The following is a 14,503-nucleotide window of genomic DNA, read 5'->3' on the forward strand; positions in this document are numbered from 1 at the left end:
GGAATTGAACTCAGGACCTCTGGAAGAACAGTCAGTGCTCTTAACCGCTGAGCCATCTCTCCAGCCCAGCTTGGACCATCTTAACTTCAGCAGTAGAACCCTAGCCCAGATGAGTACTGGTGGGAGAGAGACCAGATTATGGATGGGAAAGATGGTGGAGTTGACGTTGGAAATACCTTGATTCAGAGCCCCCAAGTTCAGCCATCTTTTTACAGGCTTTGCATGTCAGCCTCATCTCTCAGGCAGTTCTCTTTTTGGAGGAGAGTGACTGTTGAGAATTCCAAACCCCTGTCTTTGTAGCTTTACTTTTCTGATACCAGGAAACCACCCTGGAGAGGTATTCTGGATGGCTTTACTTCAGCCACATGCAGAAGCATCACTTAGGAAAGTGGGGGCAGATAAGAGACCAGCAATTTCCCTTCCGGGTCTCTTGAGATGGTTAAGAGCACAAACAGGTGGGCATGAAAGCAACTACAGGGAGCCAGGCAGCCATCCCTTTTCTGTCTTGAAGCCTCCGTGGAATCCCTCTTGGAGCTGAGGAGATGGCCTAGTAGGAAGATGGCTCACTGCTGCACAAGCATGAGAACCTGAGGTTGCATCTCCCACTCACGGGCAAGAAGAGGGGCGAGGTGATAAAACTGATAGCTCAGATTCACTAAGGGAGTCTGTCTCAAAGAATGAGGTGGAGAATAACAGAGAAGGCTCCTGTCATTGATTGGGTTCTGACATACTTAGATACAGATGCGCACTGCATATAGTTCCCCATCACATGTATCAATAAATAAGAAGAGATCATTTTTAGCTTTTCTATTTATAATATTTGAATATTTTTATCATCCTGGGATATAAAAGAACTTGCCATTCTTGGCACTAAATCTAGATGATATGAAAAAAAGTTGCCAAATCTGATTCATAAAATAAAATACTCTGTATTAAAACATATACTATATACCAGTTAGACATGGTAGCAAAAGTATTTGTAAAGTACGTTAAACAGTTCACATAAATGTTTAAGAAAGTAAACAGTAGCTATGCGGTGGTAGTGCATGTCTTTAATCCCAGCACTCGGGAGGCAGAGCAGGTGGATCTCTATGAGTTTAAGGCCAGCCTGGTCTGTGGAGCTAGTTCCAGGACGGCCAGGGCTGCACAGAGAAGCTATGTGGAAAAACAAAACAAAAAACAAAAAAGAAATTAAAGAGTGGCATGGGGCTGGGGAGATGACTTAGCTGGTTAAGTGTTTGAGGACCTGAGTTTGAACCCCAGAACTCCAGGACAAAGGGCATGGTGGTGCACACTTGTACTCCCAACACTGGGGGACTCAAGACAGGCAGATCCTTGGGGCTCACTGGCCAGTCAGCCTGTCCTACTTGGCGAGCTTCAGGTTAGTGAGACTCTCAGAAAACAAGACACCTGAAGAGTAATACTGAAGGTTGCTCTTTGGCTTCCACTTTCACACTCGTGCGCTTGCCTAGATGTGTATGCACACGTAACAAGAAAGAAGTGCTGTGTCCCTGGAACAGGTAAGCTAGGGTGTGCAAGAAGGTAGTGATGGGATGAAGTTGAAGTATTCATACATGCACAGAGAGAGAGCATCACTGACGGAATACTAGCTTGTGCAAGATGACAACATAAGGACGAGGAAAGAGGGTCCCTGAGTTGTTTGTGGAGAGTGAGAAGGGACCTAGGCTCTCCCATCCCCTCACTGTTAGCTCGGCCATAGAAGGAAGCTTCCAGAGATCGTATCTGAGTGTGGGGGTCCTTTACCTTCACCCTGCAGGCCTACTTCTAGTAGCTTATCTTAAGAACCAATTGAGTAAGTGGTCACTGCAAGAGGTGCAAAGTATAAAATCACAGCACTGTTAGGTGGTGCAGATGGAGGTGTTACTTGGTGGTTTGCTGAGTTACAGGAAATACTGACAGTGGGCTCTTATATATTCTGTAAGTGACAGGTGCACACCACCACACGTGGCCGTATAAACACAAACTATGTACTTTTGGTCCTGAATTCAAGCATAGAAAATCATTTGTAATGAAATGGCCTTTGTTTCTTATATATATAACAAGATCTCATTGTGTAGCCTAGGCTGATCTCTAGCTTGTGGTCCTTCTGCCTTAGCCTCTTAAGTACTGGGATTATAGGCATGTGCCACCATAACTAGCTTTGGTAGAATTTCTTAATGCAAAACCTCCAATCTTACTTTACAATTTAAATATTGTTTCCTTTTTAGAAGGCTATTTTTGTAGAGCAGTTTTAGGTTCATAGAAATTGAGGAGTTGCAATGGTTTCTGGAATAGTTCTTTTTGTATAATCCTCCCTTTATTCAGTTATCATGGTAAATATACTGTTTGGTATTGTACTGTGTGTGAGAATGTGTGAGTACATGCACATGCGAGCTCAATGCACAGATCCATGCATGTATGGAGCAGAGGAGAATGTCAAGTGTCATGCCGTATCGGTCTTTAACTTACTCCCTTGAGACAGGGTCTCTTAGTGAGCCTGGAGCTGAGCTGACAACTAGCAAACCCTGCTGCCCCCGTTGTTCTTGTCTCATCAGCACTGGGCACAGTGGGGCATGTCTGGGCTTCTGTGTGAGTGCTGGGATTTGGATTCAAGTCACCATGCTTGTACAGCAAGTGCTCTCACTCACTCAGCCAATCTCCTCCAGACCCACAGTGGACAGCTTACAGGCTTGCCCACTGGATTACTTGCTTTACTGGTTACTATGATAAAGTAACTGACAAAGGCAATGGAAGAAAAGAAGGGTTATGAGGGTTCACAGTTTGAGGGAAACAGCAGTCGGAGACATGTCTAGATATGTGTCTCCTGGGTGAGTTCAAAGCCAGTCAGCTTGACAGTAAAGATCAGCTATCACATGGGTATGCACTGAAGATCTTTCCTTATCAATAAGAATATGTTGTTGATTCTTGCTTGTAGCGTCATTGCACTTGCATTTGTATTCTCAGCATAGTTTCTCTGACCAGCCAGTCTCCAGTTGGTAGATGTTTTATTGTTTTTATTCTACAACTATTAAAGTAAAGCTCTGCATGGCCAGAAGAGGTAGCTCAGTGGTTAAGAATGCCTACTGCTCTTGCAGAGGACCTGAGTTTGGTTCCTGGCACCTAGATTTCAGGGGGACATCTGATATGGTATCTGTGGCCTCTGAGGCCAACAATCATACACTCATGATTAAGAACTAACAAAAACAGGTGGCAACTTGGCTCAGTGTATAGAGGTACTTGTGCCGTTTGATGGACAGCCTGTGCTCAGCCCTCAGAACCGACATGGTGGAAGGAAAGAGTGGACTCCCATTTATTATCCTCTGGCCTCTATGTGCTTGCTGTGGTATGCACAGACCTCCCACTCACCCCCATTTAAACAAATGAAATGTAAACTAGGAATTTGTAGAAGTGAACCAGTATCTGTGCTTACACTTTTGATGGGTGTTGCTGGCTTACTCTTGTTCGAGAGTGGTACAGTTTATATGTCTGCTGGCCAGACAGGGATTTATATGCTACTGCTTATGAAGCAAAGGTGGTAGGAATTGATATTACATTGTTACAAACTTAGAGTGTTAACTATAAATTCCGGGGCTGGTGAGATGGCTCAGAGGGTAAGAGCACACTGACTGCTCTTCTGAAGGTCCTGAGTTCAGATCCCAGCAACCACATGGTGACTCACAACCACCCATAATGAGATCAGACACCCTCTTCTGGTGCATCTGAAGACAGCTACAGTGAGCAGGGCTGGAGTGAGCGAGTGGGGGCCAGAGGGGGCCAGAGAGCAGCCACACACATGATGCCTCACGGCCATCTGTACAGCTACAGTGTGCTCATACACATAAAATAAAAAACTTAAAAAAAAAAAAAAACTATAAATTCCATGGTAGCTGCTAAGTAAAATACAATAAAGGATGTCAAAGTGTTTCACTAAATAAACTACACATAGAGGAAAAGGATTTTGATGAACATGGTCTGATTTTATTTTCATTAATTAATTTATATTTAATTTATATTTAGTGTTGTTTGTTTTTTTGGTGTGTGTGTGCGCCTGTGTGTGTCTGCCTCCCAACTTGGGATCACAGGCAAACATTGCTATACCTGACTTTTGTGGATGTTGGGGATCTGAACCCAGTTCTTCATGCTTGAACAGCAGGCACTTTGACCACCTTAACTATCTTTCTACATTGAGTTTTTTGAGGCAGGGTCTCATGAAGTCTGGGCTGGCCTGTGTATGTAGTTGAGGATGATGGCCTTGTACTCTTGGTCTTTCTATCTCCTAGTATCATCATGTCTATCATCCTGATTTTAATAAAAAGCTCTCAGTTTAATAAAGGACAATAACCCCTCCCCTTTAAGAATTCAGGATATATCTGGTATCTAGACATCTTGTATCTTAAGGACTCTCTATCAGAACTGTACTATTAAATTTTTACTTGGCTACAGAGATGGTTCCGTGGTTAAGGGCACTGGCTGCCCTTGCAGAGAACCCTAGTTTGGTTCCCAGCACCCACATGGTGGTTCACTGCCATCTGTAGCTCCTGTTCCAGGATCTCTACTTCCCTCTTCCAGCCTTTGTGGGTACCATGCTTGTGTGTGATTTGCATATGTAGGCAAACCGCTTATACGCATAAAATAAACCTTTAAAAAATTAAATGTAATTGTTGTAATGACAAACTTTTGTGGTGCTGATTGAAACCAGAGGCTCATTCTTGGTTGGCCAGTGCTCTTACCATTGAACCATACCCATAGCCTTACATTTTACTTTTCAAGGCTTTTGCTTCCAAGTTAAATCTGTAGCCTGTGGGAGTAGAGGTCTGGTCCCGGTAGCTCTCTAGATCTTTTCAACTTCATTCATTCTCTGGTCCTGCTGAGCTCTGTGGGTCTTGTGTAGGCTTTCTGCTCTCCTTTGTTAGCTAGCATTTTTGCTGTCCCAGTGCCACCACCTGGAGCATGTGATTTGCAGTCTGGTATTACATTCTGGAGGCTTTTTTTTTTTTTCACTCTCTAAAATTTCCTTTGACACATTAATTTTTTAATTTCCATAAATCCAGTTTATTTATTTTCCCCTTTCCACTGTGTGTGCATTTGTTTCTCCTTTCTTTCTTTCTTTCTTTCTTTCTTTCTTTCTTTCTTTCTTTCTTTCTTTCTTTCTTTCTTTCTAGTAAAGATTTATTCATTTTATATCTTTCTAGTAAAGATTTATTTATTCATTTTATATATATGAGTACACTATTGCTCTCTTCAGACACACCAGAAAAGGGCATCAAATCCCATTACAGATGGTTGTGAGCCACCATGTGGTTGCTGGGAATTGAACTTAGGACCTCCAGAAGAGCAGTCAGTACCCTTAACCACTGAGCCATCTCTCCAGCCCCAAAGGTGTTGCTTGTTTATTTTTTTGTTTGTTTGTTTGTTTGTTTGTTTTGAGACACAGTTTCTCCCTGTAGCCCTGGCTGTCACTCTGTAGACCAGGCTGGCCTTGAACTCACAGAAATCTACCTGCCTCTGCCTCCGGAGTGCTAGGATTAAACATGTGAGCTACCATTACCCAGCTTGTTTCTTAAAAACCATTGCCAGATCCAAGATCTAGATTATTTAACCTCTGTGCCTTTTCTATGGGTTTTATACTTTCAGCTTTTAAATAGAGCTCTATGATCTGATCTCTGTTTTAAAAGATTTATTTATTTATTTATGTGTGTGTGTGTGTGTGTGTGTGTGTGTGTATACCATAGGTGTGCCTGATGATCTCTACAGTCAGAAGAAGATGTCAGTCCTCAGGAACTGGAGTTATAAATGGTTGTGAGCTGCCATGCTGGTGGTGGGAACTGAACCTGAGCCTTGTTGATTGATTAATTTCTGCCCCCTCGCTCCGTTCTTCCCAGTCCTTTCCTCCCATTTTATTTGTGTGTGTGTGTGTGTGTGTGCGCATGCGCTGTGTGTGTGCGCGCATGCGCACACGTGCCCATGCTCATGCTCGAGTGCATGCATGCGTATGTATGTGCGTTCTTGCAGGGAGAGAGGGAAGCATGTATGTGTATGGGTACCTTTGTCAGAGGATAACTTGTGGGAGTTGGTTCACTGAGGTAGGTTCTGGGCATTCTTAGCAGGCACCTTTCCCCACTGAGTCGTTATTCTTGCCTTTCTAATCTGTTTTGAGTTAATTTTTTTTTTTTGAGTTAATTTTTTACATAGTATAGGTTAAAGCATATTTTATTGTTTTTTGTTGTTGTTGTTGTTGTTAATGTTTTTTAACCTATGGTCTCATGTAGCCCTTTAATAATTCTTGAACTAATGGTGCTCTGTCTCTACCTTTCTCCCAAGTGCTAGATCACAAGTGTGTGCCGCCATACCTGATTTTATGGGGTTGGATCCTGAGACTTTGAATAGAAAAGCCAAGCATTGTACTGACTTAGCTACCACCCCCAGCCCAAGGATAAGATTTTAGTTTAATTCTTTCACATGTGTTTATCCAGCTGTCCCATGAGCAATGTCTGAAGACCCTGTTTTTCCCCCATTAAATTGTAGTGGCACCTTAAAATTTTTCTTTTCAAGATTGTGTTATTTTTATCTATGTATATATGTATAAGTGTTGCCTACAAGTTTGTGTGTGGGTACTGTGTGGGTGCCTGGTGCCCATGGAATCCTGAAGAAGGTGCTGGATTCCCAGGAACCAAAGTTAAGGACTGTTGTGAGCCACTGTGCTGGGAGCCAAACCTGAGTCTTCTGTAAAACCAGTGAATGCTCTTAAGCAGGAGTAATCTTGCTAACCAACTTAAAACATTCATTCATTCACTCATTCATTCATTTATTTATTTACTTACTTATTTATTAGTTATTTGAGTGTGTGTGCGTACCTGTCTGTATGTGTTTCATGTGGGTGCAGATGCTCACAAAAGCCATCAGAAGCCTCTGGAATTGGAGTTACAGGCTGTTGGAAGAAAAGCCTTCCAGTGTGGTTGCTGCGAACCAAACTTATGTGAATACTTTGGAAGAATAGTAAGTGCTCTTAACCACAAAGCCATCTCTGCAGCCCAATCATGACACTGAAATTACATTGAAGTATTTGTTTACTTAGTGTATGTATGTGGGTGCCATGGTGCATATGTGGAGATCCAAGGACAGCTTGAGGGAATTTGTTCATTGCTTCCACCATGTGGGTTCTGGGGATTGATTTTTTAGTCATTAACTTTGGCAGGTAGGTTCCTTTGCCCAGTGAGCCATCATCCATCATGTTAACCTTGATATCTTTTTATTTTATTTTATTTTATTTTTTTAATTTTTTTTTTAGTTTTGGGTTGACATATTTCTTTTTTTTTTTTCTTTTTCTTTTTCTGAGACAGGGTTTCTCTGTGTAGTAGCCCTGGCTGTCGTGGAACTCACTCTGTAGACCAGGCTGGCCTCAAACTCAGAAATCTGACTGCCTCTGTCTCCCAAGTGCTGGGATTAAAGGTGTGCGCCACCACTGCCCAGCCTTGATATCTATTTTTAAAAAAATCACTTACCACAGTTGTTTGGGTTGCTTTTTCAATCTTAACAATTAAATTTTTTTAAACATTCTTTAAGATTTATTTATTTATTATATGTAAGTACACTGTTGCTGTCTTCAGACACTCCAGAAGAGGGCAACAGATCTCATTATGGATGGTTGTGAGCTACCATGTGGTTGCTGGGATTTGAACTCAGGACTTTCGGAAGAGTAGTCAGCACTCTTAACCATTGAGCCATCTCTCCAGCCCCAACATTTAATATTTTTTCCTTTTGAAAACTTTTATCTTTATTATTTTTAGTTATTGTATTAGTCAGGGTTCTCTAGAGTCACAGAACTTATGGTAGTCTCTATGTAGTAAAGGAATTTATTGATGACTTACAGCCTGTAGTCCAATTCCGAACAATCAACTCCGAACAATGGTTGGCAGCAGCTGTGAACGGAAGTCCAAGGATCCAGCAGTTGCTCAGTTCCACAAGGCAAGCAGGCAAAGCAGAGAGAGCCTTCCTTCTACCAATGTCCTTAGATAGGTCTCCAGCAAAAGGTGTGGCCCAGGTTAAAGGTATGTGCCACCACACCTTTAATCCCAGATGATCTTGAACTCATAGATCTTCCTGTCTTAATCTTCTGGGATTCATAGCCACTATGCCTCAAGATCTCCATGCCAAGATTCATGTCGGAAACTTGTATCTCTCAGCCTCCAGATTAGAGCCACAGGTGAGCCTTCTAATTCTGGATTGTAGTTCATTTCAGATATAGTCAAGTTGACAACCAGGAATAGCCACTACAGTTATGTATATATGTGTTTGCATATGGGTATGTGCATGTGAGTGTAATTGCCAGTGGAGGACAAAGGAATCAGATCCCCTAGAGCTAGAGTTATAGACCTAAGCCATCATGTAGATGCTGGGAGTAGAACCCAGGTCCTCTGGAAGAGCAGCAAACAGTGTTAGCCACTGAACCATCTCTCCAGCCCCTTTCTTTGTTTTTGATTTTGTTTGTTTGTTTGCTTGATATGATTACAATGAAGATTACAATTAACATCCTACAATTATAATAACTGAGCTTAAATTGATGACAGCTTCAGTGTACAACTTATAGATTAGACTGGGAAGAGTCAGTGGATAGAGTGCTTGCCTAGCATGTGGGAGGGTCTAGGTTCAGCCCCCATCACCTCATATAATCATGAAACTGAGTTGTCGCACATGCCTATAAGCTTAGTATTGCAGAGGTAGAGAACGAAGAATGATAATGAAGCTAAGGGAACCCTTGGCTACAGAATTGAAGGCCAGCCGAGGATATGAGAGAGTCTCAACATGGGAGTGTCTGAAAAGCAAATAAGATGGATCACAAATCACATCTTTATACATTGTATGTCTGTTACTGTAGATTTATAACTTTTATTTATATGTAAGTACACTGTAGCTGTCTTCAGACACTCCAGAAGAGGGCGTCAGATCTCGTTACGGACGGGTATGAGCTACCATATGGTTGCTGGGATTTGAACTCAGGACCTTCAGAAGAGCAGTCAGTGCTCTTAACCACTGAAGCCATCTCTCCAGCCCGATTTATAACTTTGAAAGCATTCATATTTAAATCACCTAAGAAATAAAGAAGAGGAACTGTGTTCCAGTAATACAACGATACTGGTTTGTACTTAACTCTTCAGCTGTTCTTGTGGGGACCTGCATTCTTCATACAGTTCTGGGTTGACTATTTTTCCATCTCACACTGAAGTGAATAAATAAATGTCCTTTAGCATTTTTTTCAGGGCAGGCATATTGGCAGCAAACTCCAGCATTGCATATCTGAGAGGTCTTCATTTTTGGAATGTGAACCACATATAGCATTCTTATGGAAGGTCTTTTTCTTCCAGTATTTATCTTGGGAGCCCACTGCCTTCTGGTCTCCATTTCTGATGACTAATTGGCTCTTACTTTTATTTAGGATCCTCTGTATACAATGAGTCATCTCTGCCCTCCCAGGATTCTCTGGCTCTCTGCAGTTTGATTGTTAGGGTCTTGTAGGTTCTGAGTCTGATAATACTTGGAGTTTACTGAAATTTTGGATATGGAGATAGATGTCCTGTAGTAATAGATTATGTATTTGACACTTAATTTAAAGATTTATTTTCATTATTTATCTGTGGGTGTCTTGTGTATGTGTGTGCATGCGTGCCACTTATATGGGAGTGCCACAGAGACCAGAATAGAGCATCATATCCCCTGGAAGTGGAATTGCAGATGTTTGTGAGCAACTTGATGTGGGTTCTGGGAACCAAATGTGGGTCCTCGAGGAGAGCAGTAAGCTTCCTTAAGCACTGAGCCATCACTCCAATCCTTATTTATTTTACTTTAGTTAAATACTTGTGTGTGTTGTTATTTCTGTTGTTTTGAGACAGAGTTTATCATGTAGCCCAGGCTGGCCTCACGATCCTCCTGCCTCACTCAGTCTTCCCAAAGTCTGGAAACTTGAACCACCCTAACTATTGCTGTCCTCCCTAGATGCTTATATTTTTAATGTTCTCTCTCTTTTTTCTCCCAGAAGGTTTGAAGTCTCAAGTCGCCCGCCACAGTCTGAACTATATACAGGAGATTGGGAATGGCTGGTTTGGAAAGGTAGAGTGCTCCTTACTTTCTTTCCCTCTTCCTGATTATAAAGTTCATGTTTTAAGGCTAATTATGAATTGGGACATGTGACATTGTATAGTGTTAGTATAGTTTTCTCATCACCCCATGCAACTGTGAGGTGGTGTGAGCTCAGCTGTGTGGGGCATGTAGGTTGTTGTCTAGGAGGTTGTCTGATTTTGTTTAGGCTGCTGTAATAAAATGCCACAAACTGTAGCTTTTTTTTTTTTTTAAGAATTATTTTATTTCATTTTTATGTGTATGAGTACACTGTAGCTGTACAGATGACTGTGTTCGATCATGTGTGTGGCTGCTGTTGATCTCAGGACCTCTGCTCAGGCTCGCTTTGGCCCGCTCGCTCTGGCGTAATTTTCTGCAGCTGTCGTCAGACGCACCAGAAGAGGACGTCCGATCTCATTGTGGGTGGTTGTGAGCCACCATGTGGTTGCTGGGATCCGAACTTAGGACCTTCGGAAGAGCAGTCAGTGCTCTTACCCGCTGAGCCATCTCGCCAGCCCCACAAACTGTAGCTTTAAGCAGCAAAAGTTTATTTCTTGCAGCTCTGGAGACTACCAGTTGATTGGGCAACTGGTGAAGGTTTATAGATGACACTTTTGACCATTTTCTTACATGGCTGAATGGTTGTAGATGAATGCTTTTTGGGACCTCTTCTGGGTTTTATATTGTTTTGTTTTTGAGGCAGGGTTTCTCTGTGTAGCCCTGGCTATTCTGGAACTCACAGTGTAGACCAGGCTAACCTTAAATAAAGATTTACCTGCCTCTGCCTCCAAAGTACTGGGATTCAAGGAGTGCCTCATTGGTTCTTGTGTTGAAGAAGTAAGGTGGAGAGGATAGGAGAGCGCCCTCCTGGCCTCTGCTCCTCCACAGGCATGTGCAGCCCACACACTCTACACATATATTGCACTCTCACTCATGAACGTACAGTGTTTTGTTTTGTTTTGTTTTTTAAATCCAGCAGTTTGGCTCAGCAGGTAAGATTGCTTGGCCCTGAACCTGATGATCTGTATTTAGTTCGTGGAACCTTCAGAGTAAAAGAAAGCTGACTACCACAGGTTGTACTCCTACCTTTAAATATGTGTGCCTGTGTATGTGCACATGTGTATGTGCGCTCTCTCTCTCTCTCTCTCTCTCTCTCTCTCTCTCTCTCTCTCTCTCTCTCCCCCTCCCTCTCTCCCTCTCTTACACACACACACACACACACACCCCACATACACAAAATAATAAATCTTTTTGTTTTTTTTGAGACAGGGTTTCTCTGTGTAGCCCTGGCTGTCCTGGAACTCACTCTGTAGACCAGACCAGACTGGACTGGAACTCAGAAATCCGCCTGCCTCTGCCTCCCAAGTGCTGGTATGCACCACCATTGCCTGACGAAATAGTAAATCTTAAAAAGCATGGGACAGTCAGGGTTGTCTGGTCTCTGCAGACATTGAACACCAAGAGTGCTAATAGTGATGGTGGAGAGAAGCTGAGTCAGGTAGATACAGTGGGCCACCACTGTTCTTCTGTTTGGAGAATTGATGCTTATTATATACATACAAGCTGGTTAATTAGAGCAAAGACTATGAATTAGCTGATACTCAGAATTTATTATTCTCTTCACAGTTCTGCCCTGGGAGTCCTGGTAAAACCTACTTAATTTTGCTGAGGTTTTTATTATCTCTGGTGTTAAAAATTAATCTACCTTATATCAACATCTAAATGATATGTGTATGAGCATGTATGGTATATTTTTCTTGTGCATGTATGGAGGCCAGGGTGACTTGATTTCTTAGTTGTTACCCACTTTATTTATTTATTTACTTATTTTTTATTTTTTTGGTTTTTTTGAGACAAGGTTTCTGGTGTAGCCCTGGGTGTCTTGAAACTCACTCTATAGATTAGGCTGGCCTTGAACTCACAGAGATTCACCTATTCTGCCTCCAGAGTGCTGTTATGGTATACTGCCCCTTCTCCTGTTACTTTTATTCATTTGAGGTAGGGTCGTTCACTGAGAGCTCTTCAGTTAGGCTAGACTGATTGCCTGTAAGTGCCAGGGTGGATCCTGCCTCTGCTTCTTTGGTCCTATAGTTACAAAGGGCTTGAACTCAGGCCCTCATGCTTTACCACATGAGTGTTCTCCTCACTATTTAACAAATATTTCAAAAGGAAGTCATTTGATCCTGGTCACTTCCTAGTTAAGTAATCCTTTACTTTGCTGTCAGTCGGAGATGAACTGCGTTTGGAAATGCTCTTGCACTGTCCTTTATTTAGCCATTTCCTTGTGGTGAGTTCTTAGGATGTAGCTCATCTCACCTTTTTACCTCAGGAGTGGTATCTTCTGTGTGTTTTGGCTGAAGTTTTGGAATAAGTCAAAGGCCTGATGTCATCAGCATACCATGGAATTTTAAGTTTCTGTGTGATTGCATGTTGGCTGTTTGCCTGAAGTACTCTGGATGAGCGCTTGAGATATTTGAATCGAACTCCCTGCTCTCTCTGCTGTTGTATCATGATTTGTTTCTATGAAGAAGGTATTTCAAGTAAGTAGAAAAGATATATAACATAAATGTTTTACTATCCAGTAAATATTTTAAAAGGTCATTTTATTACAGTCTTCCTCCATTTCTTTTTTCCTTTCCTCTCCTTCACTCCATCTCTCCTTCCTTTCCTTTCTTTATCCTTTCCCCCTTTCCTGTTCTTTCAGCAGGATATCTCTGTATAGCCTAGGCTAACCTTTTATGACCTCTGTGCCGTCCTATCCCAGCTCCATAGTGTGGGGTTCCATGCATAATCTGTAATACCCATGGAAGTGTGTGAGTTCCTAAGCTCTGTGAGTTGGCCTGCAGAGTAACAGGCCATCTGTTACTTGTTTTCCTTCAATCTATTTCCTATTAAATGTGACACATTCTCCATCATTTTGATAGAAGTGACAAGGAAAACTATTGTTTGCTTCTAGGTCCTCCTGGGAGAAACTTACACAGGCACCAGCGTCACGAGAGTCATAGTGAAGGAGTTAAAAGTCAGTGCAAGCCCGAAAGAACAAGATACTTTCCTGAAAAATGGAGAGCCTTACTAGTAAGTAAGCGTTTGTATGTGTTCTGCAAACAGTCTGTGGTTCTGGAAATTAAATGTATAAAACTACAGTCTCATTTGACCCAAAGTGGCCTCATGTCAGTTAAGAACAGGTTTTTTTTTTTTTTTTGGTTTTTCGAGACAGGGTTTCTGTGTAGCCCTAGCTGTCCTGGAACTCACTCTATAGACCAGGCTGGCCTCGAACTCAGAAATCCACCTGCCTCTGCCTCCCAAGTGCTGGGATTAAAGGTGTGCGTCACCACTGCTCTGCTCAGTTAAGAACAGTTAACCATTTAGCTTGAATAAGAAAAGACAACAGCACCGAGGTGACATAGATGCTAGGGCTATCTGTCAAGGATTTCAAACCAGCCATCACAGAAACTTCACTGAGCATGTGCAGAACACTTGATATGATAGGGAAAATATAGGGTTTTGTGGAAAGTCCCAAATAATATGTTAAAAAAAAAATCTAGGACTGATAAGTGCAGCAAGGTTGCAAGATACAAGATCAATGTTCAAGAGTCCCTTTGGGCAAGGAGTGTAGTTGAGTGGCAGAGTGCTTGCCCCGTGTGCAGGAGGCAAGCATCTCTGTACTCCTTCCTGGCCCTGAACTCTGCCTCCTTGAAGAGTGCTGCAATTTAAAGGCCTGGCCACCATCCCCGGCTGTAATGCGACCCTGTCAGTTTCCCATGCTGTAATGGAGACTGTTGTGATGGACAGCACTGTGACTTTTATTTTTACCAGCATTCTCCAGCATCCAAATGTCCTCCAGTGTGTCGGGCAGTGTGTGGAAGCCATTCCCTACCTCCTGGTGTTTGAGTTCTGCGACCTGGTAAGTTTCAGTAGAGCTCCAGCTGAAGTGTGGGAGGGTTGTTTGCAGATGCTTTTGACAGACATGGGGAATTGGTGCTGGCTTTAATGGCTGCCTATTGGAGAACTTTCTGACATGTTAACTGATTCATTTCTTTTGTTACTTTTCTAGTGTTCAGTGTTCCCAGACCCTTAGCTGAGCTGTTTACTATGACTGTGTTTAATCCTAGAGAGACCTAACTTATGTTTTGTTGTTGTTGTTGTTTTGTTTGAGACAGTTTCTCTGTAACACTTGTTCCCTGGAATTCTCTGTAGACCAGACTGGCCTTGAACTCACAGAGGTTTGCCTGGCTCTGACTTAGCTTTTAAAACTTGTCTGTCTTATATACGTAACTGAAAGGAGGCTCTTGGAGTTTGGGCACACACTAGGTAGCACACATATGGTTGGGTTAGAGCATGGGTGCACCATGCCCTTCACAAGACCCCAAGCTCTTCACACCAACCAGGC

The 14,503-nt window shown here is 42.4% G+C and overlaps 1 protein-coding gene across 3 annotated transcripts in view; it reads left to right on the forward strand.

Annotated features, from left to right (window-relative positions):
- Window positions 1-14,503, forward strand: part of Lmtk2 (lemur tyrosine kinase 2) — a 94,353-nt gene that overhangs the window by 38,410 nt on the left and 41,440 nt on the right. For 2 of the 3 annotated variants that reach the window (XM_031338661.1, XM_031338663.1), the window contains exons 4-6: window positions 10,031-10,104; window positions 13,070-13,188; window positions 13,930-14,017. In XM_031338661.1, the coding sequence (XP_031194521.1) occupies window positions 10,031-10,104; window positions 13,070-13,188; window positions 13,930-14,017 (281 nt within the window). The remainder of the gene's footprint in view (window positions 1-10,030; window positions 10,105-13,069; window positions 13,189-13,929; window positions 14,018-14,503) is intronic. The other variant, XM_031338662.1, reaches the window with a different exon arrangement.

The sequence above is a fragment of the Mastomys coucha genome, unplaced genomic scaffold (assembly GCF_008632895.1).
Source record: "Mastomys coucha isolate ucsf_1 unplaced genomic scaffold, UCSF_Mcou_1 pScaffold22, whole genome shotgun sequence".
Lineage (NCBI taxonomy): Eukaryota > Metazoa > Chordata > Mammalia > Rodentia > Muridae > Mastomys > Mastomys coucha.